Below are 27729 nucleotides of genomic sequence, written 5' to 3'. Positions count from 1 at the left end.
GTAGATATTAATGTGAAGTATAATTACATTGACATTTTAATAATATTTATAATGTTAATTATATTTATTATTGGTTAAACTCATGCATGCATGCATTGCATATGTGCCGAATTAAATTGTTTCAATTATTATAGAACGGCTAGGGTATGATTTTTATGGTATATAGAAATATTTGCTTAAATCTCTAGCTTAAAGTGATACCCAAAGCAATTCAGTGTGAGACAAGTGTTAATTTTAATTCATGAATTTTTCCCCATTTGCAATCTCAAGGACAAAATTTGTATGTTATGAATGTATTTAAAAAATGACATTTTAAGAATACATAATCAACTAAATTGTACATGATTACTCGTATAATTTTTCTTAGTGTGCTAAAATTAAACGTGTTAACATCATATGAAAACAAAAAAAGTACATGTTTTTAATCATTAAATCACATAACAAAAAGCTAGTATTCCATATAAAGTCTATTAAAAATTCAAAATAATGATAGCCTTACGTTTTATGGGTAAAGTTACATAAATTTGACACTCGATCTTTTTCCTTTTTCCACGCACAACTTTGCACATAAAACAGGGCTTTCTTTAAAAACAGAGGTGTAAAACAGTCTTTCTTTAAATACTACTATATCGGTGTAATGTTGTTGTTACATGAATCGGATTGGATCAAACTAGCTTCACATGTATAACAAGGTAGCTAGACATGAATATAACCAACCAAATAAAATCAAATTTAGTATGCAGGTTTATTCACATCTGTCATATGATCCATTGTGATACCCATTTATTCCATGTGTCTAGAACTCCTGCTCTTTCAACTGATTAACGTCATTTCCAATGTTTTTCAATTTTCAATTTGCATGCAATTAAACTACGGGAAAGTATACGCCACTAATGTATAGGCGTTAGTATTAAATTGTATTTAGATGGTTTTATCATGATACCAAATTACTTATTCACTAGTACCAACGAGTGCAAAAAATTTTTGTTGCTATCAATATAATTCCTTGCTAATATTTAAATGATACCATCTAAACATGATTTCATATCAATGCCGTGTTATTAGAGTCCGAGTGGACTCTATACATTAGTGTTTTAGACAATCTCATTAAACTACCCCATTAACAAATCACAATGATATGCAAAATCAGTTAGACATTAAATCACACTAGATTTTAAGTTAATTAATCACTCTTTTATTGAAAATTAGTTAACTTTTTGAACTTTTTTTTGGGGAGTTATAAAGAGCAATTGGGTAGCATTTCAAAGACTACCAATTAAAAACCAACTGGCAATTTCTTCTCTGTACACAATTGCATGCAATTTTAGTGGGCATAAACTTGTGCATTCTTTGTATGTACCATTTTTTCATATCATTTGGCGGAACTTGATATGATTAATATATTTTCCGTTTTTCCGCGTCACTCTCAAAATATACTTGTTGCACCCCTATAACGTGGAATTCCATTTTATATTGATAGGAGTTTACACAACATATGTGCAAAAAGACCAGAACATCTTAGTACAAAAACATAACTGAGTTTTTCTTAGAATATGGAATTGGAGCAGCAAAACAAAACAGTTAGCAACGAGAGATTTTTTACTACTAGTAGAGTATGTGAAGAATCGAAGGAGTTGTGGAAATTAGCAGGGCCTACGATTGTAACGGCAGTCTCACAGTACTCGTTAGAGTTCGTAACAGCGGCGTACGTTGGTCATTTGGGTACTCTTGAGCTTGCTGCTGTGTCTATTGTTCAGAATGTCATTAAAGGTTTTGTCTACGGCCTCATGGTACGTACCTCTTTTTTTTTTTTTTTTTTTTTACTTGCAACGGGTTTTATGTAGGACTATTATTTGTGGACGGAGAAGTATGACATTATTATTTTTTTTTTTCAGTACTGGTTATAGTTACTTAGCTACATGTAGGATAAGTGGTTGTAGATAAAGTTTAAATTTTTGTTGAATTGAATTGAATGTTTGGATTTGAAATAAAAATTTCAACATATTTGGATTTTTGATCTAGATTAAGACTCAATTCTTTACAATTGAAAGTTCAAGCTTGTGTGAGTTGTGTCAATGTTAATTTGCATTGATATTTACTAAAATGATTGAAATAATATCCAATGTCAATGAGAATAGATAATTGACTTTTTATTTTCAGTATATTTGGCAAATTTAATTCTGATTTGTGATTTTTTTTATTGGGTATATAAAGGAATTTCTAACAAAAAATCTTTATTTTTGTAAAAATTAATTCTTACAAGTATTGAATTAAGTTTTAGAACATTGATTTAATAAATTCAATTTTGAGCATTTGTGTTGTTAATTTTGTAGTAGCTTGGTATGGGGAGTGCTCTAGAGACACTATGTGGACAAGCAGTAGGAGCAGGACAGTTCAATATGCTTGGAATTTACATGCAAAGATCATGGATTATTACTCTTACTACTGCCCTGCTTCTAACACCAGTATACATCTTTACTTCACCGATTCTAAAGCTCCTTCGACAAGACAAACACATTTCGGAACTTGCAGGAAAATACGCGCTGTGGTCTATTCCTCAGATGTTTGGATATGCCTTAAACTTCCCTATTCAGAAGTTCCTCCAATCTCAGAGTAAAGTCAGGGTTACAACGATTATGTCGTTGTCTGTATTGGGAGTACATGCATTGCTAAATTGGGTTGTTGTAATGAGGTTTTCATATGGGTTGTTAGGTGCTGCAATGGTTGGGAATCTGTCTTGGTTTCTGCTCATTTTCGGGCAGCTTATTTATATTATGTCAGGGTTTTTCCCTGATTCTTGGACTGGTTTCTCGGTGTTGGCTTTCTCTTTGAAGGGTTTCATTAAGCTCACACTAGCCTCAGCTATAATGCTATGGTAATTGATTGTTGTTTTTACCTGTTTGAACGCGTTTTGGAGCCTTTTCTTCATTCTGACGATTTCTGAATATGTTATTGATTGGCAGCTTGGAGCTGTGGTATTTCACAATTATAATCCTCATGGTGGGGTGGTTAAAGGATCCAGAAGTTGCAGTTGATGCCGTTTCAACATGGTAAGAGAATTAGTCATGTACGCGTTGCACTTCTATATCTAGCAACTATTTAAAATCCCGGTATCAGATTTTAGAAGTTTTTAAACTAGCAGTGATACCGAATAGACTTAGCTCACATCCAACTCTAATTGCAGTATGAATTTGGATGTGTGGACTCTAATGATTGCTCTAGGCTTTAATGCAGCAGTCAGGTAAGCATCAATATGATATCTTCACTCTACATATCTTGTTATTTTGTATAGACAGATCGAAGAGCAGTGCTTAAATGTTTCATCATGGTTTTGCAGCGTGAGAGTATCTAACGAGTTAGGAGCAGGACACCCCAAGGTTGCTAAATTTGCTGTTCTAATGGCAATTTCGACATCAGCAGTAATAGGGACCATTTTCACTGTCACGATCATAGCATTGAAGGATCAGTTTCCGAAATTGTTTTCTGATAAGCCGCCTGTCATATATGAGGCTTCGAAGCTTGGTTATTTACTTGCAGTTACCATCTTTGTTAATAGCATCCAGATAGTTCTTCAAGGTATACTATTGGAAGTTTCATGCATTCCTACAATAAAACTATCTCAGCCTTTTCGTGAATTTAGGATTTTGCAAATTCTGTATATTCTCATGAAACTTTGATCTTCAGGAGTTGCAGTTGGGGCTGGATGGCAATCCTTGGTCGCGTTTGTAACCACTGGCTGCTACTACTTAGTCGGGCTACCAGTTTGTGTTCTACTTGGTTACAAATTTAAGCTTGGGGCTCATGGACTTTGGGCAGGATTGCTAATTGGTGTTTTACTTCAAACCGCGATTTTGCTACTCATTGCATGGAGGACTAATTGGAATAAAGAAGTAAGTTTTGATATATGAGCTTCTTTTCACCCTAAAAAAAACTCATATAAGGGCTACCCAATTTTTTTCACTACTAAATAAGTTATTCAGCTTATACTTTAGCTTACATTGCCTATAAAATTTAATTAGCCAGGATGTGATTATTGTCTAAATGACGATTAGATCCTTCATTCGAACAACGATAAATTCTTTGTTTGTTTATCTTGTAGGCCTCTCAAGCGAGGAAACGGATGAGAGCATGGGGTGGCTCTACTGATTCTATGTCGACATAAATAGCTCATTTAGAATAGGATTAACTCTAGAAATGTAACCGGGAAACTTTTTTCTTATGATGAAATACAAATAAATACTTCTTTTATTACTTAGTTACTTCATATTTCCCAATTAGCACAACTGGAATCATGGAATGAAAGCTTCTTGGCATATCTCTGACATGAGTGGCGGATCTAAGACTAAAAAGTATGAGGAGGTTAAGTTTCTCCAAGTAGGACTTAAACACTCCACTCACTACACAAGCCCAATGCCAAGCCTACTCATACATAATGCTTGTTTTTCATGATATTATTACTCGCAGCACATATTGTATGGCAATCCCTAACCCGACTTGAAGTTACTAAAAGAAACCCAAACCCGACCAAAACCAAACCCAAACAACCCGAACTCGACCTGACTTGACCCAAATTTCATATTTCATAACAATTAAAAGTTTCACACTATTTTTGATAGTTTCTAAGCATAATCCGTAATCAATTCAAAATCTGAGCCAAACCCGACCTGTTGACCCGAATTGCCACCCTTACCCTTCGTCCCTATTTATTTGTCTGATTGTCTCATACTCATTTGAACAGGATTTTAAGCAAGTGATACCAGAGGAAGAAAATGGGTGGATTATACTTCACTTGATCACTTCTAACTAATATTGCAAGCAACTTGTTAGCTAGGTAAAAACTCACCATTTCGTACATTCATCAACTATAGCTACACAGAATCAGTTGTATGAATACCACCCTTCAAATGAATATACATTATAAATTACATAATACTATTTTACATTATCAAGCGGCCACAGCTTCACGCAGCAGTACCTCTTCCCGTTTAATGTCAAAAATCTTGATCAAGGCATCTTCCACGACCTGGTAAGATAACCACAATAAAATGATCAGGGTCGATCACTGAGTTCTAAAAATTTTAGGTATAAATGCACCTAAATCTGTTATCATGATACTGAATCTTAAACAAGATAGAACTAGTCACAGAAGCCATCTTATCTCTATCTGCAGCAATAATTGTTTGTGCTGCTTCATATCATAAACATCGCAAATGACATACTCAGATTCTAGCCTAGCAGGATAGAAGCCTAGAAGTCTTGAAGCAATGAGACAGAACAAGGTGATAGCAGTCAAAAACCAAAGATGATGTTTCAAGTGTATACCTTATCTGGGGTAGAAGCACCAGATGTTACTCCGATAGTGATTGGTCCTTCCGGTAGCCAATTTTCTTTTTCAACTAGCTCCCCATGCTGAGTAGATATGTTATGGTGAGTAACAACATATGGATAATATGATATAGAATACCCTGTAGATGATATGATATAACAGTAAAATTTCTGTTTCTATACTTACATTCAACTTGTAACTTATTTTGTTCCCAGGGCCTATTCTTGCTTCACTGTCAATCCAATATGATGGGATCCCACGATCCTCAGCTATTTCCTGTAGATGAGAGGTGTTGCTGGAGTTCCAGCCTCCAACCACCAGCATAAGATCAATCTTTTCATCCACCAACTTATACATTGCATCTTGTCGCTCCTAGAGAAAGAAAGAGTAAGGAAACACAATTACACACACTAAGCATTTCATAAAAAAAAATAAAAATAAAAATGGGCAGCTTGGTAGCACATGACAATGCATTGCTAAGAGACACTGTCTTATTATAACGTTGTAACTTGTAAGACGCTTTTGTTCAGGCTCTAACTTGTAAAACATTTAGGCCTTTGTCAGAATCACCAACTTTTAGCCAAATCCTATATTATTTCTTGGACCAATTTTGAGCACCTATGAACCTTGATAACTGCTGGGAGAAATTAAGCAGGTTAGCAGATAACTGCTACTGAATATGCTCATCTTTCATTTAGCAAAAATACTAAGGTTAAAACAACTAAAAGAGTTAAACTGGTCTAAGTGATAACATAAGGGAGCCCAGAGAGGAGAAAGTACTTGAGTAGCATCACAAATTGTGTTGAAACTCATGAAGTGGTTGTTTATATTCTCAACTCCATACTTGCGCATCATAGTTCTCTCAACCAGCTTTCCTACAAAATTGAGTTAAGATACTCATTAAAATTGTTGGTCAACAAAATTACAAGACATAATATAATTCTGCAAAGTATAACTAACCGATTTCTTCTGTTTCTCCCTTCAGCATAGTAGTTTGGTTTGCTATTCCAACTTTTACAAGGTCTCTGTCTGGATCAAACCCATCGGAAACAGCATATTTGAATTTCTGCAAGAAGGGGAAATAAACAATACCTTAAAAGAAAAGAAAAATAGACAGAGAAAGCTACTCCTTATGCCAACATACTTCATAGTATGAGTGGAAGAAGATACCTCTAAAAATGCCTCTCTGGTTGAGCTAGACCCATCAAGTTGCCCGCCAAGAATATAATCGCATACATAAGTTGCCTAGATGAAGCACATACATCAACGATATAAAGCAATGTACAGTATTACTACAATGAAAATAATGCTATCTAAAATAAAGTGGAACATAATTTACCTCTTTCATATTCTTCACAACAACGTATGTCTTAGCAAAAGATGAAGTCGCAACAGTCTCCTCATGAGCATACTTCCCATGAATAATTGAAGTATAATCTCCTCTCTTGTGCTTCTCCACTACGTTCCACACCTATAAAGAAATTCATGCACATAGAAAAGAATAAGAGATAGCGAAATTATCAAATAATAGGTGTATAACTCAACGAGATAAGAAATTGGAACAGAAGTTCTTATACCTTGTTCACCCAAGGGCAAGTTGTATCTACTATTTGAACTTTTTTCTCACTCAAGGTCAACATTTCATCTACAGCAGCTCCAAAAGCTGGTAAAATCACAACATCACCTTTGTCGACTACCTCAAATTGCTTCTTTCCATCCTCAAGAGGAATATTCTGCACTTCCATTTCTTGCAGTCGCTGCAACAAAATAATTCAATTATTTCAATAACTCAGGACTATTTTATATATGAGCACAGATTGACACTAACCATGCTAATCAAAGGAACTTATTCTGCAGCCCTGCAGGTAAACTGCATGCACAAAAGGAGCTACACTCTAACTTTAAAGCAACATTAATGCAGTACGGAGCGATCAACAGAAGAAAATAAACTAATAATTTATTATAGTAGTAACATTTTAAGGCATTCATTTTAGACAAAACATAACAAACATGGCAAAAAAAAAAAAAATACACAGAAATCTTTTTTGGGGAGAAGGGGATGGGTGGGAGTTGGGGGGAGAAGAGGGAAGCAGGTAATAGGGCGTCACAAAGGACAATTGTTGCAGATTAAATTTGTATACCAAGTTGAAAATTTCACTCCACAACTTTGAACAGCAACATGCTAACAGAATAAACAGACACCCAGGCAATTGATAAATTCTCAATCTCACACCTTCACCACATCTATTGGAAATTCTTTAAGTAGTCAAGCAGCTTCATTCAATAATCATACTTAGATTGCAATTTCGTACTCTGTATTACTACATAGGACAAATTCCTGGTTCAGCTTTTTGTAAAAGTTTCTCCAATTTTATACTATGTCATTTGTACCTTATTGCAATTCAACATCATTACTTCATCAAAATATCAAATTCTCATTTTTCAGCAAACTAGTTTTAGATACATTTACTCCATATTCTATTTTAAATCCTTGATATTCACTTGATTTTAAACAATCACACATTCTATTTCATAAGCTTGAGATAGAATATGTTATCCTACTCCTACTAGGCTACTATATTATCCTACGAAATCAATAAATATATAAATAAAAAGACTTGTAGACCTTATTAACAGTCGGGTTGTGGATTATTTCGTTAGTGATCCAGATTCTCTCATCAGGAAACTGTTTCCTCGCTTCATATGCAATTTGAACGGCTCGTTCCACGCCCCAGCAAAATCCAAATGCCTCTGCCAACTTCACCGTGACATTACCCCATGTATACACGTATCCATTCTCCTTCAAAGTCTTTATTACATCACCTGATGTAAACAATAGGAAACAGAACAAAAATTTGTCAATATAATTATCCAACCATCTACACAAACTATATCATTTTCATAAAACTCAGCATATATACTGAATTCTTACAGAAATAATTAAACAACACCAATTTCACAATCACCAATCCACATAAATTATATATTTTTCAATGAAAAATCATGAAAAGCTCATCATGTCTACCAAATTCATACAGAAATTAACATAAAGAAACACCAATTTCACAAATTAAAGCTAAATGATCATAGAAATGACTCATATGAACTCAATATCAAAATTAACACATCATTTGTAGCACAAACAAATCCAATCAATCAATCAATCATCAAAACACTAATTGCAAACTATATACAATCAGATGACACAGATAAGTTTAATTACAATTCCAACATCAATCACAGCATCTAAAAATCAGAAAATCAACCAATAATTTCACGCACTCCAACAAAAACCAACAAAATTAGGGAAAATTAAAAATCAACCATAAAAATCAACAAATTGAACAATGAAAAGAGCAAAAATTAAGGAAACGTAACTAGTATACTCGCGATTCATAAGCTGGAGAGTCTCAGCTTTGTGTCCGAAACCTCTACGATTGTAATTCTCACTCCTGGTCAAGTTGTGATGGAACTTCTTAGCGTCGAAATTGGTATCAACGGCAGAAGATGAGGAAGACGACGACGACGACGAATCTCCGGCGGCGCAACGGACGGAGAGATGAGGTTTCCGGTGAAAAATTGCACGGCCGTGAGTTTCCGGCAAACGGAGGTCGGTGAAGGTGAAGACGCGGCAGAGATGAGGCGAAATCGCCATTGTTGATATTGATTGAAGCTCGCAGAAGACAGAGGAGAGAGAAAGACTTTGATTGAATGAAATTTACAAGAAGTTCAGTGGGTTACTAGTACTACTGGATTTTGGGGAATTTATTTTGTTTATTGTTTATTCAATTTTTTTTTTTTATTGTTGTATTATCGTCGTTGATTTATAAACTAGTAGTACTTGTGTTGTGTTAGTTGTATGTGTGAATATGTGATTAGAAAATTAATTCTCGCCAAACACATGGGTTTCGTAATTGTGGAGTCCTGTGGACTCTTTAGTCATTTTCATTAAGTCTAACTAATTGTTACTCCATAGTCCGTATTCATATCACTCAAATAATCATATAAGTCATATCACGGCATGTTCAATGTTTAGAACTATTATAAGTTTATAACATAATTTTCGTGCATTAAGTATGAGGGATATGGATAAGATTAAGGATAAGGATAGGATACTTGACTAATTGAGATCTCATTTTCGTGCATTAAGAATAGGATAGGATATTTGACTAATTGAGATCTCATTTGGTTAACATGGATTAAATGGTCATTTATATGAAGTAGTAATTCATAAAAATTATGTTCATACTGAAATTCTTTTGAATTTCAAGTTATTCTTTAGAATTTCAAGTTGTTTGGCTTTGGCAAGGTGTACCCAAGGGTATTATCTACTTTACATACATTTGGGTATATATGAAAGGTGATTCTGGAAACATAATTCTCCTTCGCGTGTTAGAATATTTCGAGTATATCAAGATGTCCTAGAGTCTATGTATAATTGTCCTAAAGTCCTTAAGCTCCGCCTTGCTAGAACGTCTGATAGCTTCGCCTACAAGAAAGAGAAGGTAAGCTATCTGGGGATGTGACTCGGAAATGTCCCTCTGATGCTTAAGTCAACGAAACATACTTTCAAGAGAGAAAGTAGAGAGAGTACAGAGAAAAAAAGTTGAGAGAGTAGAAAAAGTTACCATCATTAATCATTGGTGAGCTATTTATAAATGTACTTTCAGGTTGCAGAGCTTTACTTTAGTGGACAAATTAGAGGTAAATCTGTACTTTATGATTATTAATAGATGGTTAAGGATGGTGGGTTGGATCATGGAGGGGTATTTTCTATCATTTCAAGTACATTAGACTTAGGACATGGATTAGGGCCAAACAAAAGATGCTAATGTATTTATGAAAAGTTGAAATTCTCTTGGATTTTCATTTTCTCCATTTTGGTGTAACCAAATAACTTTGCAAATTACCAATTGCCATGATTCTTCACTTTTCCATTTTATTTTACCAAGCAGAGAGGCCTTATAAGTGTATCAATGGTATCATACACATATGTGCATAATTGGACTAACACATGTGCTAATGTACATTTTTTAGATTTGTGCTATTTGTGTGCTTAAGTTTACAAGATAAATTAAGTGAATACTGGATTTTTTATATTCAAATTATATTATTTAATCTATGAATAACCAAACAAAATCTAAAACATTATTGTACGAAGTATTAATAATTACAAATGGGGTGAGATTGTGAGAAATACAAACAAATGATCAATCAAGAGTATCAACTATTATATACAAACCCTCAATCTTTACCACTGAGTCAAGATTTGGTCAAGTTATTTTTTCATCCTTATTTATTCTAGTGCACATTTTTTTCATCTTTATTGTTAAATGATATTATAACATACATTTATCACAGTTTATGAGTTTAATAATAATGCTGAATATAAACCGTAATCAACAATTCAACACCCATCAACATAATTTATATACTCCATACTTCTTATGAACCTTCAACAAAAAAAAAAGAAAGAATGGATTAAAAGAATAGATGCCAAAACCTAAGCTAAGTGGCCCAAACAAAATTTAGAGTACACATCTCAACCACAATTTGTAAGTTTAGGAGGACCCAATTGTCACAATCATATCTTGATGAGCCTTTAAACTCAAGAATTTAAGGAGATTATTACTCCTACACTTCTATTCTTGAGTGTTGAGTTTGAATGAGCGGGAACTAAAAAATACATGCAAATTTTTTTTCAATTTCTTCTCAAATGGAGCTTCATTCCTTGCAACATTCATTGTCTCCTTTAACTAATCTACCGACCCCACTATTATTTCGAAGTAATTTCGTAAAAAAATGTTATCTTTATGATCGGTTTATCAAAATTTCCAGTCCTACGAAATACCCAGGTGCTAGAAGTTTCCAGAAATCATACTTTAAAGCTCAATTATCATCTGGTATGAACTTTTTCTTGTGAAATGATGATGTGGGTTTCTGATTATTTTTTGTGTAATTGTATAAAGTTCAGTTTTTTTTTATTACTTTAATGGGTTTTTTTTTGATCTAATGATTTTTTTTATTTTTTTATTTTATTTTTAATTTTTTTTTTTTAATTATTATTGAATTTGGGTGGAAAATGAGGTACATTGGTTAATTTTGTTGTTGTTGAATTTTGAATCATCTTTATGTATTTGTAAATCATATTGAATGTTTCAGTTGATCTGAGAGTAATTTGTTTGGTTGTTATTGATGAATAATCTGAGTAGAAAATTTGAGAAATGGGAATGGGTGATGAAGATGTGAATGTGAATATGTGATCAAGTATGATTTTTGTTAGGTAAAAGCTTTGATAAGGGTAATGGACAGAGTCACATAGATACAATGTATGGTAGAAAATTTTTTAGAAGAGTCTGGAATCAGGTTTTTGTAATTCATTATAAAACTGTTTAGGTTTGGAGAAATTTGTGGAATTTTGAAGGTTTGGAGAATGTAAAAAACATGGAATTGGATGTTATGGAATTTTGTAGGCATGGAATATGCTAAAAAGTAAACTTGATTGAAAGTTCTAGGAATGAGACTAAGAAGTGCAAGGAACATTTTTGAAGAATTATGTGGGTGGAAGAAAGAGAGATTGTGATAGAAGACACTTGAATTTTGGAGGTTAGCTGAGAGCACATGCTGATACATATAAACTATAATTAAGCTAGCTTACTTTGAGTTTAGTATGTGAAGAGCTAATAAGTGGGAGATTTGAGTTTTGTGCTCACACCAAGTATAAGCTGTGTAGATGAGGAATAACCGGATAACTCACTGACTCTCCCACCAAAAATATTGTTGTTTAATTTGTAATCAAATACCCGTAGTTCATTAAAAAAATTAAGAATAAATTTTTATTCATGATAATATAATATTGCAGTAATTTCAGGCCCATTATACTTCATGTATACCCCAAAATTCTATTAATGTGGCTAATAATATGCACTTGAAGTTGTTCTGAGTATTGTACTGGTGATAACTTATTAAACTTTTGAATGGCTCAAGTGTTCTAATGATAAAATTTGTTAAAGATTGACTTACTTTTGTAGTAGTGTTTAAATGGACCAATTCACCATCACAACTCACAAGATGGTGCTAGGTTGGGCTCTTAAAAGTAATGAATTATTCCAATTTGGATAAATAATTTTTATTCACATTTTGTTCAAAACTTATTTTGTCATACAGTAAACTTGCATTTTTGCTAGGTGCTATAAGATTCAGCTCTTCAACAATAGAGGCAACTACGGAGAATCTTGATTCCAAAGAGGAAGATGTTGTATTTGTTGCTGGTGCAACTGGTAAAGTTGGCTCACGAACTGTAAGGTTAGAAGCCTTACTCAAAGAACTCAATGATGATTTCTTAGAAGTTGACCTTTTGAACTTGTGCTTTGACCGTTTGAGTTTCTAAAGAGTTAATAAATTTCTCCAGAGAGCTCTTAAAACTAGGATACCAAGTAAAAGCTGGAGTCAGGAGTGCACAGCGAGCAGAAAGTCTGGTCCAAGTATGTTTTCCTCTTACAAGGAGCACTATTTTGATATCAGTAATTTTTTTTTTTTACCTCTCTTCCATAAACAATTCCAACCTGGTGGGGTTGGGAGATTCAGATTTGAAAACATGCTGGAAAAAAACTTGCCAAACTCTATTGGAATGTATATTAAAAACCACAGAAGATTTTATTGTTAATTGATACATATAAACCTTCTGATGAAGAGTCTTAACGCTAAAATGACCCCCCCAGTTGTGGTGATTTGCAGAGTGTTAAACAGTTGAAGGTGGATACAGATACCACAAGTGGACGTGAACGTAAGTGGAATGCACTAGAACAATATTATATGGTTAAATGAAATCAGTAGCATAACTGCAGAAGATATATTACTATAGAGTCAGGCTTGCACTAATAACAGATTACTTTTGGTGTTTAGCCCAGCAATAGAGATGCTTGAAATTGTGGAATGTGATCTAGAAAAGCCTGAACAGATTGTTCCAGCATTGGGTAGAGCTTCAGTGGTCATATGCTGCATAGGTGCCAGTGAGAAGGAAATTTTCGACGTGACTGGACCCTATCGTATTGATTTTCTAGCTACCAAAAACCTCGTTGATGCAGGCAAGTCAGGATTTAATTTGGCTTTTGGCATTTTCTCATACTTATCTCTCATGTGGAACCTCTTGCTGCAAATGCAATACTACTATAGTGAACGTTAAGAATCATATATATGGAACTTATCTTATCCAATCCCTAATGACGTGACAATCATACGAAACATCTATATTGCATTGATCAGTTTCCACTCGGAACTGAAATATGTACGTCATGTAGTTAAAAAACTAACAATTTGGTAGACATTGAGTTTCTAAATGACTGTCCTTTTATAGTGAAGTCAAAAGATTAGCTATCCTTTGCCTTTGCATCAAATTGCTCGGTATCAATATGGATCCTAAACTATCTGCTCTTCTTTCTTACTATGAAGTGGCAGATGGTTGTTGCATCTCAGATCAAAGATCAATTAGAATATTGCATATGACACCCTTACTCTGCCATAGGTAGAAGCCTCTTTAAAGAAGGAGTGATGTTATTGCTGTTCTGTTTGACTTACTGAAGAAATGCATTGATTAGAGGAATTTTTCGATGATAAATTCACATGACTGATTATTCTAGTTTATCTGACATGCAGCAACTGCTACAAAAGTAAACCATTTTATTCTGGTTACTTCCCTGGGAACGAACAAATTTGGATTTCCTGCAGCTGTATTAAAGTAAGAAGACAATTTTTATGCACTTTTTGAATTTTACAAGTACTTCAGCTAAATAAGAGAAAATTGATATACCTCATATTGATTGTGGAAGTAACTCTTTTCTTCCTGCTCAAGTTTGTTTTGGGGAGTGCTGTGCTGGAAGAGGAAGGCAGAAGAAGCACTCATAGCTAGTGGTCTTCCCTACACAGTAAGTGCTACGGTGCTACCATGCAAGAATAGGTGGTACTCCTTTGTCAGTCATTATCTAATGAATGTACATGTGATTATTTCCAGATAGTGAGACCGGGAGGTATGGAAAGGCCTACTGATAGTTTCAAGGAAACTCATAACCTGACCCTTGCACAGGAGGACACTTTATTTGGGGGCCTAGTTTCAAATCTGCAGGTATACTAATTGTACTCCTTGCTATGTGAAGTAGCCGGTAGCCCTTCATTCATCAAAGGAAATGCTTTATTAGTCTAATATTACCCCAAATTTCCGATTCAACCATCAAAGGGTGTACTAAATATGTTTTCTCCTTAGATAGTTTCAGGCATGTACTTGCTGCTATGACTTATTATTTTCTGGATGATGCTTTTTAAGATCTTGTTAGCGACAGTACTAGAAATATGTCTTTCCTAGATAATGAAACTCTATCAGTTAAGTGCAGGTGGCAGAACTGTTGGCAACTATGGCACAAAACCGAAGTCTTTCTTACTGCAAAATAGTGGAAGTAGTTGCTGAAACAACTGCGCCATTAACTCCTATGACAGATCTCCTTATGAAGATCCCATCTAAACGGGAAGAAATACAGAAAACAGAGGTAAACAATGCCTCCTCCCTAAGATAAAGAAACCTGGAATGAGTAATCCTAAGTTCCTAATAACTCATTCATTGATTCTTCGTTTGGGCTTTCGCTTAGCAAGTTGGCTTCCCACTTCTGAAGCTGAAAAGTATCTTTTTAGCAGATTATAGATATCAGTTTGTTTTGGGCTCGCAGTTCTATAGATCTTCAATTGGCATCAATCAAGAAATATAACATTTATTATCTTGGGAGTGTTGACAGTTGTATGGATAATTTAGTAGTCAAGCTCTATTTTAAGCTGCTAGTAAGATTTGGTGAATGAATAAATTTTTGGCACATACGTAAGAGTATTTCTAATAGTTTTCATGAGGTAGCATCTTCCTTCTCCTGGATTGGTATGATTGTATTAATAAGATGGTCTACTCTTATTAAGGGATGACTGACAAGAAATTATTTTTTATAATCAGATATCAGAATCTCCTCGTTCATCTGGAGCCTCACCCAAAACGAGTGTGATGGCTGAGGCAGCAAGCACTCTTAAAGAGGAACTCCCAAAAGAAAAATTAGAGGCAAGCTCTTCACATTTATCTGTTATAGATAGTTTTGGCCAATCATTTTCTCATTTATGGTTGATATCAGGAACCGGAGGCTATAACTAAGACACTTGAAGCAGAAACTGCCAAAAGTTTCATCAGTGAGATACCAACTGATGTAACTGTGAAGGAATCAGTTCAAGACAGAAGCGCTCTGGCCAGGCCTTTGTCTCCCTACACAATGTAAGCTGATGTCATATAATCTTTAATTGTCTTTATAATGCAGCATGTTGTGTACTTCTGAAAGCATTTAACACATTAGTATATGACTTATTGCCACACAATTTGTACCCCTCAGCTGCTGGGCATTGTTTTTTAAGCAACATGTTGGGTATAAAAATATTGAGAAAAACAAAGGGGGGTGCGGGTGGGAAGAGGATGCTCTGATCTGTGTATGCCTTGCTCTGTTGCTCATGGCCTGTCATATGTCTAGGAAAGGTCTGAAAGGAAGCTATGCAAATTTTTTATCTTTTCAAGACCACATCTATTGCCTATACTATTTCAGATACAGTTTATGTAAACAAGCTATATCATCCCCCCAATATCTAAAGCCCTAATTATGACTCCATTAATAAACATTTTTCAGGTATGATGACTTAAAGCCACCTTCATCGCCATGCCCAACTGCACCTAGTGGTCAAGTTAAGCAAATTGGGCTTGATGCTGCAGAGACTGGTGTGCCAGACACCTTAACTAGTGTTTCAGTAACAGAGGTTGATATTGCCGAGACAGCTGCAGTGGAATCACAGAAATTGCAGCCTCTTTCTCCTTATACTGCGTAAGTTACATAATCATATATATCTGGCTTGAGCTAGCAAAAACACCCTTGACTTTTCTGTCTTTTATGAACAGCTATGAGGATCTGAAGCCTCCCAGCTCTCCAAGCCCATCTCCTCCTGGTAACTCTCGTGAAGTATCTTTGGAGACTTCAACACCTGTGGATGGTGTACCACAGTTCATTGATGGAAATGGATCCTTGGCAGAAGATGTTCAAGAGGAATTGATTTTTTACCATTCACCATTCCCTGTGTAAGTCTTTGCAGTCATGCTGAAATCCTGAGGGTGGTGAAGTCTTGTGATTGTCATCAAACATGTGTTGAAATGTATTAGTGTAGTATGTTTTAATAGCAAGTGAAGAAACTAGATTACCATAGGTAATTTGCTCATATGCATATGCATCTTTCTCCCACGTTTACGCAATTGCTTCAGTCAAGATGCCTTATGTATTTTGGCTTCATTTAACCGCATCATAGAAATGCCTTCTTACTTGAGTTTTTATTCTATGGTTCATAATTTAGTCAAATCATTTAGCTAGTCAGTAGCTGGCTTTCATCTTTACACAGCATGCGAGATTCCCTTTTGAACTCATAAATTATTTGGGAAAATAGCTCATCAGAAAATTGGTTATTTTTCTTTTCCTTGCAGATATGAAGACTTGAAGCCCCCTACTTCGCCAACCCCAGCAGCTCCTAATTCATTGGCCACTTCCAAGGCCTCGGATGGTGCTGAATCGCAGACAGCTAGCTTGTCAAATAATGGTCCAGTTGAATCTATTGAAGCACAAGATGCAGGGAATGAGCAGACTTCCGCACAGCCAAAGCCAAGACCACTTTCACCATATACAATGTGAGTCGGTCAATATTCAATCTGTTTTTTCCAAATATTTCTGGTTTTACCATTTCAATGGAGAAGAGGCTTCTCATCTTGCTAGAATATCACTAAATTGAATATGCACGCATATAGTCCTGAGAACAGAATTCCAGTCTTACTTTCTGGAAAGGTGGTGGTTGCTCAACTGATTTGAGGAGTTAAAAGAAATATTCATATTGTGTCTTTAAAGTTGTATGTTAGCCTGATTGTAACTCATTGAGGCTAGCTGCTAATTAGTTAGAGTCATTTTCACTGTCGTATAATTATTTGGTAATCTGGTATGAATATTTTATATTACTGTACACTGTAGTTTGTTATTATGTGGTCTTTAGTTTAAGCATCTATTTATAGTAAGTAGGATTCAACATCTACCCTTCCCTTGCTTAAGTAAAAATGCCTATCCTGAAATGCGCACAATAGGGAGTACATCATACCAAGTAATTGGAATAGAATGCCAAAATTGTATCACTTAGAGCTCTTATTTCTGCACTACAATGTGTTGCCTGCTGACATCCTGTTCGTTTTTTGGATGAAGGTATGACGATATGAAGCCACCAAGTAGTCCAATGCCTTCACCAGGGAATAACTAACTATTCTAGAGCGGTTACTGCCAACCAAGGGATTACTAACATGCTGGTGAAATTCAGTCTATCTCCATTTTGATCAACTGAAAACTTCCTGTTAATTCTCTGTTGCATCTGGAAAGCCAATGAGTATTTTTTGATGTAAAAGTTACAATTTCTATCAGACTGATATACTAAAATGTGTATTTTAATTACGTATTAAAGCGAAGGGATTTGTTGTGCTATTGTGTATACATGTATAGTCCATGACAGAATTTCAAACTTCAGGGAAGCTTATTTTTTTTATCTTAAATTTGGTATCGCATTCAAATGTTATTGATGAATGATCTTAATTATGCCATTGTCTGGTTTCTAATACAGTATATGTATAAACCAAAGTGCTCAATTTCAGTGGTTGGTGAACTTTCTAATGGTTGAATTCCAGCATTTTGGTCTTGGTCAAATATCTCATACTTGCCTGAAATATTAAAAATCATTCCTTTTTAAGAAGCATGGGAGATTCTTAGAAGAATTATTTTTATTATTGCAATTTGGATGAATTACTTTTTATTGCAAAACTTAGTACATAAGAAGTAAGCAGTTTCTGACCTTCCAGCTCCATTTGTATCACACCTATTGTCTTTATCTCTAGAAAAATTCTACTTCTAAAACATAACTCATCCATGTATCGCTTGATATTCTGTGCTACTGCTTTGTTTTGTTTTCTTCAGTTTCTCAGTGCGGCGAATATTGAAACAGACAGACTAGCACTGCTTGAAGTCAAAGATAAGATGATCCTTTCAGCGTGATGAACTCGTGGAATGACAGCCTCCATTTTTGTGAGTGGCATGGAGTTACATGTGGTTATCAGTACAAGAGAGTGGTGGAATTGGACCTGCACTCTTTGAAGCTCAGAGGCTCACTCTCTCCTTATGTAGGAAATCTAAGTTTCCTCAAAGTGTTGAACCTTCAAAATAACAGTTTTGGCGGCACAATTCCTCCTGAGGTTGGTCGTTTACACAACTTGCAGTCTCTCTTGCTCACTAACAATTCCATTGCAGGGGAAATTCCTTCCAATTTATCGCGTTGTTCTAGCCTTATTGAGCTGGGAGCTAGCCGCAACAAGTTGGTGGGAAGGATTTCTCCCGAGTTTGGTTTCTTGTTACATCTACATCGCCTTGACTTATCCACAAACAACATGTCAGGTACCATTCCTTCCTCTCTAGGAAACTTATCATCTCTTAGTATGCTCCATTTGGGTGAAAATAACTTCGTTGAGAAGATCCCAGATGGCCTAGGAAATCTGAAAAATCTCACCATTTTAGCATTAGGTTCCAATATGCTGTCTGGAATAGTCCCATCTTCGATCTTTAACCTCTCATTCCTGGCAAAATTAGATTTAGGTGGTAACAACTTAGAGGGAAACCTTCCTTCAGATTTAGGCAACACTCTTCCTTATCTGCAGTTCTTATCCATAGCTGGGAACCAATTTACTGGACTCATCCCTGCTTCAATATCTAATTCTTCTAATCTCGGAGTTCTCCAATTGTCCGAGAACTATCTTCAAGGACCAGTTCCTTCTTTACAAAAGTTACAATGGCTTACTGACCTTGTCATTGGTGATAACTCCCTAGGGGGTGGCGAAGCTACTGATTTAGACTTTGTTTCTTCCTTGACCAATGCCACCATGTTACAATGGTTGGACATTGGTCCCAATAATTTTAAAGGAATACTTCCAAAAATCATTTGCAATTTCTCAACGCTTACATTTTTGAAATTTGAGAGCAACAAGATAGCAGGGGAGATTCCAACATGCATAGAAAATCTTGTAGAGTTGCAGATATTTAACGGTTGGGGGAACCAACTTTCCGGGGTCATTCCACTGGGTATCGGAAAACTGCAAAATCTGAATGAACTAGACTTAAGTATCAACCAATTATCTGGGGATATACCCTCCTCAATTGGAAACTTAACCAAGATAACTGTTCTACAACTGTCTCAAAATAATCTTCAAGGACAAATACCCTTAGCTTTAGGAAATTGCAGAAATCTTCTAGGATTAGCTCTTTCACAAAATAATCTTAGTGGCAGGATACCGTCATCAATTCTTAGTCTCTCCACCTTATCTATTGCGCTTGATCTATCTGGTAACCGCCTAACTGGATCTCTCTCTGAAGAAATTGGGCAACTAAACAATCTGGCGGCTCTTGATATATCTGGAAACATGCTATCAGGTGAAATTCCAAGCAGTCTAAGTGGTTGCATTGCATTAGAAATCCTATACATGGGGGGAAACTTTTTCCAAGGCGCCATTCCTTCTTCTTTGCAGGGATTGAAGGGTCTCCGTATTTTAGATTTGTCGCAGAACAATTTATCAGGTGAAATCCCAAGTTTCTGGTGAGCCTCCCATTGCAGATGCTGAATCTATCAGACAATGTTATGCTTAAAGGTGAAGTTCCCACCAGTGGTGTCTTTAGCAATGTGTCTGCTGTTTTCGTAACTGGAAACAACAGGCTGTGTGGTGGCATAGCTAAGCTAAAGCTGCCTAGATGCAATTTTGTGAAGTCCAAGACAAGAAGATCAAGCCATAGACTGAGGTTAATTCTGCCAATTCTTTTGGGGGTTCTTGGAGCTATTTTTCTGGCGGCGTCTTTATCAATTTATGTATGCTGTTATAGAAAAAAAACCAAGGAACTTGCAACTTCAGATGATTTGGAAGATTTTCCGAATATGTCTTATCATTTCCTTTTAAAAGCCACAGATGGGTTTTCTTCTAGAAATTTGCTTGGTTATGGCTCCTTTGGAGCTGTATACAAGGGAATCCTCAATGATCAAGATGGAAAAATAGTTGCTGCCAAAGTATTCAAACTTGAGCATGCTGGTGCTTTTAAAAGTTTCATGGCTGAATGTGAGGTCCTACGAAACATCAGACACCGAAATCTCATTAAGATTGTTACTGCTTGTTCAAGTGTTGATTATCAAGGAAATGATTTTAAAGCTTTAGTTTATGAGTACATGATAAATGGAAGTTTAGACGGTTGGTTGCATTCAGCACAAGCTCAGGACACAAATTATACATCAAAAAGCTTAAGTCTTTTCCAACGACTTGATGTTGCTGTTGATGTTGCTTTTGCCTTGGAGTATCTTCATCACAGTTGTGTTCCATCTGTAGTTCACTGTGACCTCAAGCCGAGTAATGTTCTCCTTAATAGTGATTTGGTCGCACATGTTAGCGATTTTGGGCTTGCCAAGTTCCTGGTCTTAGAAAACATCGACAACTCTCAGCAGTCTAGTTCAGTTGGACTAAGGGGAACTATTGGTTATGCTCCTCCAGGTAACTAACTGATCTGTAGTTGTTATCCTGCACCATATAACATTTATACTTTCCTCCCACATCTGAAATTTGATGACATTGGAGTTTTGATTTGCAGAATATGGCTCGGGTAATGAGGTGTCTATTTATGGCGATGTCTACAGTTTTGGGATCCTTTTACTTGAAATGTTTACAGGAAAGAGGCCAACTGATGACATGTTCAATGACGGCTTGAGCCTCCATCACTTTGTGGAAGCAGCTTTGCCTGACAAGGTTTCTGAAATATTGGATCATGCACTTCTTGAAGACATAGCTGTAGAAGAGCACAATAGCACTATGATATTGGAGGCCTTGATTTCTGTACTTAGAATCGCACTTTCTTGCTCTACTGAGCTCCCACGAGAGAGGTTGAATATGAGTGACGTTGCTACAAAACTATCATCAATCAAGAGCAAACTCTTACAAAGGAGATACTAGCTGGTAAATTTTTTAATCATACTTCTGTTCTCAATGTTACTGATTAACTAAAAAGAACTACCATTTTTTTTAGAAGAGATTAATAATTTTATACCATAGATGAATCGAAAATTATATTTATTACCCTGATTTGGCTGTAGGTACATTATTGTGATGCAAGTTGAACAAGTCTGTGTTGCAGACTTGCAGACAAAGATCTTTCAGACAGAAACTTCATTTGAAGTAGAGGTCTTTTTGAAAGTATTCTAATAATGAGAGTAAGAGTCCTAAACATATGCTCTTTATATTTCCAGAATACAAAGGTAGTAATGGAGACACTGTAGGATGGTTAATAAGTTTAGACAGCAGTGGACACTGCAATGAACGAATTTGCGATCAGAGGAGCAAAGGAGCAGTCATGCAGAACTTAATTTTCTGTGTTCTTATTATTATTATTATTATTTATTATTATTTTTTTTAATGATGTTTTAGCTCAAATAGCATTTGATACTTTCTAAATGGGGTACGATTCTCATCACTTCCTGCTATTGTGAAAAATGTGACTTGAGAAATTAAGAGTTCTTTCTTCTAGTTCTCTAGTTGATATCCTGTTTGTTTAGTTATGTTATGTTGAAGTGGTAGTTTATTCAATAGGTGATGTACTAATACCTTTATTGTGAGAGTGAGGGATAGGTCAAGTGGTTAGAGCTCCCTCCCGGTTCCAGGAGATTTTGGGATCGATTCTCACCCCCGCCCTTGTGGCTCTCTAAACACCAAAAAAAAAAAAAAAACTAATACCTCTATTGTAACTGAAAGAAAAGCATATATTTTTTATTTTTTTGTTCTCGTGTGAAATTCACGAAAATGTCACCTCAGTCCTCAGATGTCGAAAGATTACTTATTCTAGGAAACATGACAATTTGATTTTTGGATGATGAGTCGATGTGTGACAAAGCCCAAGATGCATTTGCAATTGCATCAATCGAATTCGAAATACCTCACACTGGTCCAATTCAACCCAAATGAACATATTGACCAAACATCACCCAATATTTGACACATCCATGACCCATTCATAGCCAATTCAAACTCGAACTACACACTTGATTTGACCATTCTAAACTCTAGCAAGACTCTATAGGCACTAATCAGCTAATATGAGCCAAATTAAATTACCTATACTACTATATCAGTCCACACTCAAATGAACATATTGACCTGATTCTTTTACATGACATGACCTGTCTATACTCTATGGTAATTCGAACTTGAACCGCACACTTGATTTGACAGCTCTATACTCTAGTAAGACTCTATAGACACTAATCGGCTAATGTGGGCCACATTAAGCTGCCCATATGACCATATCAGTCCAAACCCAAGAGCCTAATTATGTTCCCCTAAGCCCACACCACACGAATAGACATGACTTTCTCACTAAGCTCACTGCATCTGCAAATGGCCAACTTCCGCTGGTCGACGACGGCGCGTGGGAAACGCGCCGCCATTCGAGCACCTCTGCCATCTGAATTTTTTCACCATTGTAACAACAAATTTCATCCTTGGTTAGTTCTCATATTTCATTACTCTGTTTCATTTACATGCATTAATCTATCTATTTTCTACTAAATTGTTAAAATTTAATAATGCAATTCTTCGATTTTCGGTGATATTTTTGATAATTTATTTGTTGCATGATAATTTAGATTCTTTTCCATACAATTGCATAATTCAAGCATTCATTGTTCATTAAATTAAGTAAATTTCTGGAAATGACGAAGTTATAATTCTCTTAATAATCTGCAAATTTAATTGTTTCATGCAAATTATAATTGTAATTAAGATTAATTTGATTTCTCTAAAATTCAAAAGATCCTGGTGTTTAAGCACTAGCTAATTGGCTAAGGAATTGATAAAGAAATTCTTAGGTCTCAGATGTTTAAATTCTGTATAACATTATTTTATCAATCCCTAAATTAGTCGAGGATTAAAAAAAACGAAGATTTGATTATTTCGGTAATAGACAAAATTTTGTATAAATTACATTTTTATTTCGCGATAAGTCCGATAAGTATTAGTCTATTACGGAGTAATAAGTTATTGTAAGTCCGCCTTACCACCTACCTAAAAGGCGAAACGTTGGTGTTTTTAATGAGTAGAGGACAAGTAAATGATTGCTAAGTTCTTTAACAGTGATTCAAGAGATGTAGCCATCAATTATTTTTAATGGTTTTCAGTCAAACATGATTTTGTTAGCTGGAGAAGATCAATTCTAGGGGTGAGTGTATATTGTGGAAAACTATATATTATTCGGTCTATGTGCTCAAGTTTCGGGTAGAGATTTAATAAGTGCTCATTTAGTCATAAGCATAAGATAAGGTGTAGCCAATTATTTAGACCAAATAATAAGACCGTCTATAAAAAAATCTGGATTTCACACTAGCAACTTTGTCCTCAAAGGAATAATTGCAGCAAATACTTTGGATCAAATAATAAAAATTGTATTTAAAGAGCTTGGATTTTAAGCAAGCAACTTGAATGTTACTTATAGTGGACTTTGATTTCTGATTTCGATATTATGAATATCTTTGTGATTGAAAGCATTGTTAGTAGCACATACATAACACTCCTGTTAGAAATCTTCACTAAAATCCATGAATCCACTTGTATCACGCTTTGTGTTATGTATAGTCATTTTTGGCATTTTGTTATGCCACCTTGGTTCTGCCATTGCTGGGAGCATTGAGTCAGACCGGCTGGCCTTACTTGAAATCAAAGCCGAAATCAATGACCCTGTTGGAGTTATGAGGTCATGGAATGATACAATCCACTTTTGTAACTGGTACGGGATTAGCTGTGGTCGTAGGCACCAGAGGGTGATGGTGTTGGACCTCCAATCGTTGAAGCTCACAGGTATCCTTTCTCCTAGTATAGGAAACTTAAGCTTTCTTAGGGTGTTGAACCTCCAAAGTAATACTTTAAGTGGAACCATCCCTTCTGAAATTGGTCGTTTGCGTAGGTTGCAGTATCTTTTGCTTGGTAATAATTCCATTGCAGGGGAAATCCCATCAAATATTTCTAGTTGCTCCAGTCTTATTCAGCTGGACATTTTTAGTAACAGGCTGGTTGGAAGACTTCCACCCGAGCTTGGTATCTTAACACAGCTTCAGTATCTTGACTTGTCCATGAACAATATGACAGGAACCATCCCATCATCTTTTGGGAACCTATCATCTCTTGTTGAGCTATATGCTGCCAGAAACAACTTGGTTGGAAGGATCCCAGATAGCCTTGGGAAACTGACCAACATATCCGTTCTTGCATTAGGCGTTAATAAGTTGTCTGAAACAGTCCCATCCTCAATCTTCAACCTCTCTTCCATGACAATTCTAGATTTAGGAGAGAATGATCTAGAAGGAATCCTCCCTTCAAATTTAGGCATCACTCTTCCACAGCTCCAAGCATTGTCCCTAGGAAATAATAGATTCACTGGACCCATACCTGCATCAATATCCAATTCTACAAACCTAGAATATCTCCAATTGCCTTCAAACAATCTTCAAGGTACAGTCCCGTCTTTGCACAATTTGGGAAAGCTTACTCGCGTTAATATAGGCAATAATTTCCTTGGGTTGGGCCAAGCTGATGATTTGAACTTTATGTCTTCTTTGATCAATGCCACCATGTTACAAGTCTTTGTCATAAGTAAAAACAATTTTGCAGGAAAATTTCCTAGAGCTATTTGCAATTTTACAAAGCTTTCATTTTTAGGATTTCAGCTAAATAACATAGCTGGACAGATTCCAAATTGCATAGGAAACCTAGCAAATTTGCAGTACGTTGGTGCTTTTAGAAATCAGCTCTCTGGTGTTATTCCGCAGGAACTAGGGAAGCTCCAAAGTTTAGTTGAATTAGATTTAACTGAAAACCATTTGTCAGGGTACATACCATCTGCAATTGGGAATTTAACCGAGTTAAATGTTCTTCAACTTGGTCAAAACAATCTTGAAGGTCAAATACCCGTAGATTTAGGAAATTGTAGGAACCTGATAGGATTGGATCTTTCTCAAAACAATCTAAATGGCAGTATACCATCACAAATTTTTAGTCTCTCCTCTTTGTCCACTGGACTCTTTCTGTCTTATAACCACTTAACTGGAGTGCTTCCGGAGGAAGTTGGAAAGTTAATTAATCTGGAGAACTTTGATGTTGCTGAAAACATGCTCAAGGGGGAACTACCAAGCAGTTTTAGTGCTTGTATACTTTTAGATTCCTTACACTTGGAGGGGAACTTTTTCCAAGGTGCCATTCCTCAAACTTTGGAAACCTTGAAAGGTCTTCATGAGTTAGATATGTCAAGGAACAACTTGTCTGGTCAAGTTCCGGAATTTTTGGTTAGCCTTCCGCTGCAGGTACTAAATCTGTCTTTCAATAACCTCGAGGGACGAGTACCCACTGGTGGAGTCTTCAACAATAAATCTGGTGTTTCAGTGTCTGGAAATACTGGCCTCTGTGGAGGTATACCTCAATTAAAGCTTCCTAAATGCAATTTCAAAAACATTCAGGAAGGTAGACGGAGCCACAGAATCAGATTAATAATTGCAATTGTATCAGGGATTTTTGGAATTATTTTTCTGGTGGGCTTTGTATTTTGGTGTGCCTTATGCTGCAGAAGAAAGGAACCCAATGCTTTATGTGATTCAGAAAGATCATTTCCTGAATTCTCTTTCCAAACCCTTCTAAAAGCTACAAATGGGTTCTCTTCTGAAAACATCATTGGCAGTGGTATTTCTGGGGTTGTATACAAGGGAGTGCTAGATCATGAAGGCAGTGAAATTACTGTCGCTGTTAAGGTGTTTAACCTAGAGAACCATGGTGTTTCCAAAAGTTTCATGGCTGAATGCAGTATCCTGCGGAACATAAGACATCGGAATCTTGTTAAGGTGATGACAGTATGTTCAAGTATTGATTATCAGGGAAATGATTTTAAGGCTTTGGTTTACGAGTACATGGTAAATGGGAGTTTGGATGATTGGTTGTATCCAGTAGAGGCAATAAGCAGAGCCGAGGACACAAATGTTGGGTTAAGGAAGTTAAATCTTCATCAAAGATTAGATATATCAATTGATGTTGCTTTTGCTTTGGAGTATCTTCATCATCGTTGTGGTACACCTATTGTTCATTGTGACCTCAAGCCAAGCAATGTTCTCCTTGATAAAGAAATGGTTGCACATGTTGGTGACTTTGGATTGGCCAAATTCCTATCAAAAGACATTAGTAACTCTTTTGTGAGCGAGTTCAGCTCTTTTGGAGTAAGAGGAACTATTGGCTACACTCCTCCAGGTACCTAACTTTCTCCCTACCCCCTCACCCATCTGACCATCCCATTCCCCTTTTATTTGTGATTACTATTTCCTTTTATTTTTAGAAGCACTTTAAACAATCGCTTTTCTCGTTTTACAACATCTGAGGTACAAATTGATGCAGAGTACGGTATGGGAAATGAAGTGTCTACATATGGCGATGTCTATAGCTTTGGGATCCTTTTACTGGAAATGTTTACTGGCCGTAGGCCAACCAGTGACACATTTAACAGAGGCATAAGCCTACATCATTATGTAAAAGAAGCTTTGTCTGGACGGGTGACTGATATTCTAGATCATGCTCCTTTTGTAGATATATTATGTGAGGAGAACACTAATACTATGACATTGGAGGCCTTGATATCCTTACTTGAAATAGGCCTTTCTTGCTCTGCTGAGCTCCCACGAGAAAGGTTGAACATGGTGATGTTGTTGGAAAGCTATCATCAATCAGGAAAAGCTTGCACGGAGCTCATCTATTGGGACAAAGGAGAGACTCTAGTGGGTAACATTCTACCAACTGCATGATGATTGAAAACCTCTCTATAAGACTGATTCAAGTTTACTTCAAAAGTGTCTAAAGGATTCTGTTTATGTAGAAAAGCTACACTTTTATGTGTATTCTGCTCATTATTTGCATGTATTTTCTTCCAATGTCTGCAATAGCTGTAAGTGTAACTTAACTGTGATATACTTGTACTTCTAAATTGTAAGAAGGAAGATGAATATAAAATCTTATTTTTCTAGTAATGGTGAAATGATGTTCCCATGTTGCACCTGTTTAAAAGGATTTTACTCTTAATTTTTGCCTTTTACCATTTGCCATCATAGCATCTATGTTGGGAAGTTGTTGCAGAAAGTGCCGCAAGCAAGGACAACTGTTGTTGCATCTTCAGCATAACAGTGCTTTAATTATCTGCACGCTTTCATTGTTTCATGATATA

The 27729-nt window shown here is 35.8% G+C and overlaps 3 protein-coding genes and 2 pseudogenes across 5 annotated transcripts; 4 read left to right on the top strand and 1 right to left on the bottom strand.

The window, feature by feature from the left end:
* Positions 1 to 1553: 1553 nt before the first annotated feature.
* LOC145620034 (protein DETOXIFICATION 33-like) lies at positions 1554 to 4162 on the top strand. The gene is made up of 7 exons (XM_081674690.1): positions 1554 to 1790; positions 2337 to 2875; positions 2964 to 3050; positions 3185 to 3241; positions 3338 to 3576; positions 3685 to 3890; positions 4100 to 4162. The coding sequence occupies exons 1-7, from the start codon at positions 1554 to 1556 to the stop codon at positions 4160 to 4162; spliced, it is 1428 nt and encodes a 475-aa protein (XP_081530816.1).
* Positions 4163 to 4820: 658 nt separating this feature from the next.
* On the bottom strand, positions 4821 to 9111 carry LOC145619299 (4-hydroxy-3-methylbut-2-enyl diphosphate reductase, chloroplastic-like). The gene is made up of 10 exons (XM_081673966.1): positions 8705 to 9111; positions 7953 to 8149; positions 6904 to 7083; positions 6666 to 6797; positions 6497 to 6571; positions 6287 to 6392; positions 6107 to 6201; positions 5513 to 5698; positions 5323 to 5409; positions 4821 to 5023 (listed from the first exon to the last, which is right to left on the bottom strand). Exons 1-10 carry the CDS (start codon positions 8979 to 8981, stop codon positions 4946 to 4948), a joined length of 1413 nt encoding a protein of 470 aa, XP_081530092.1. The 5' UTR covers positions 8982 to 9111; the 3' UTR covers positions 4821 to 4945.
* Positions 9112 to 10966: 1855 nt separating this feature from the next.
* Positions 10967 to 18006, top strand: LOC145619511 (protein TIC 62, chloroplastic-like). The gene is made up of 15 exons (XM_081674217.1): positions 10967 to 11229; positions 12514 to 12631; positions 12738 to 12810; positions 13064 to 13112; positions 13237 to 13413; positions 13982 to 14063; positions 14178 to 14250; positions 14337 to 14447; positions 14713 to 14865; positions 15315 to 15416; positions 15487 to 15623; positions 16027 to 16218; positions 16293 to 16469; positions 16866 to 17066; positions 17626 to 18006. Exons 1-15 carry the CDS (start codon positions 11043 to 11045, stop codon positions 17678 to 17680), a joined length of 1887 nt encoding a protein of 628 aa, XP_081530343.1. The 5' UTR covers positions 10967 to 11042; the 3' UTR covers positions 17681 to 18006.
* A 217-nt stretch (positions 18007 to 18223) lies between these two features.
* LOC145620914 (uncharacterized) lies at positions 18224 to 22079 on the top strand (annotated as a pseudogene). Its single transcript, XR_014108317.1, has 2 exons — positions 18224 to 20987; positions 21085 to 22079. The product of XR_014108317.1 is annotated as an uncharacterized LOC145620914 (transcript).
* A 1311-nt stretch (positions 22080 to 23390) lies between these two features.
* On the top strand, positions 23391 to 27404 carry LOC145621234 (uncharacterized; annotated as a pseudogene). Its single transcript, XR_014108366.1, has 2 exons — positions 23391 to 26765; positions 26910 to 27404. The product of XR_014108366.1 is annotated as an uncharacterized LOC145621234 (transcript).
* Positions 27405 to 27729: the final 325 nt, after the last annotated feature.

Source organism: Chenopodium album, chromosome 27 (assembly GCF_948465745.1).
Source record: "Chenopodium album chromosome 27, dcCheAlbu1.1, whole genome shotgun sequence".
Taxonomy (NCBI): Eukaryota; Viridiplantae; Streptophyta; class Magnoliopsida; order Caryophyllales; family Amaranthaceae; genus Chenopodium; species Chenopodium album.
Note: the sequence above shows the minus strand (reverse complement) of the source record. Positions and strands in the feature narration are given on the sequence as shown.

Excerpts from the sequence above, each read along its gene's own strand:
- LOC145620034 (XM_081674690.1), top strand. The coding sequence starts at position 1,554 with ATGGAATTGGAGCAGCAAAACAAAACAGTTAGCAACGAGAGATTTTTT. Across the intron at positions 2,876-2,963 it reads GCCTCAGCTATAATGCTATG|CTTGGAGCTGTGGTATTTCA; the intron begins GTAATTGATTGT and ends ATTGATTGGCAG. Across the intron at positions 3,242-3,337 it reads GGCTTTAATGCAGCAGTCAG|CGTGAGAGTATCTAACGAGT; the intron begins GTAAGCATCAAT and ends ATGGTTTTGCAG.
- LOC145619511 (XM_081674217.1), top strand. The coding sequence starts at position 11,043 with ATGGAGCTTCATTCCTTGCAACATTCATTGTCTCCTTTAACTAATCTA. Across the intron at positions 11,230-12,513 it reads TAAAGCTCAATTATCATCTG|GTGCTATAAGATTCAGCTCT; the intron begins GTATGAACTTTT and ends CATTTTTGCTAG. Across the intron at positions 15,624-16,026 it reads CCTTTGTCTCCCTACACAAT|GTATGATGACTTAAAGCCAC; the intron begins GTAAGCTGATGT and ends AACATTTTTCAG.
- LOC145619299 (XM_081673966.1), bottom strand. The coding sequence starts at position 8,981 with ATGGCGATTTCGCCTCATCTCTGCCGCGTCTTCACCTTCACCGACCTC. Across the intron at positions 6,798-6,903 it reads CTTGCCCTTGGGTGAACAAG|GTGTGGAACGTAGTGGAGAA; the intron begins GTATAAGAACTT and ends ATTTCTTTATAG. Across the intron at positions 5,410-5,512 it reads AAATAAGTTACAAGTTGAAT|CATGGGGAGCTAGTTGAAAA; the intron begins GTAAGTATAGAA and ends ATATCTACTCAG.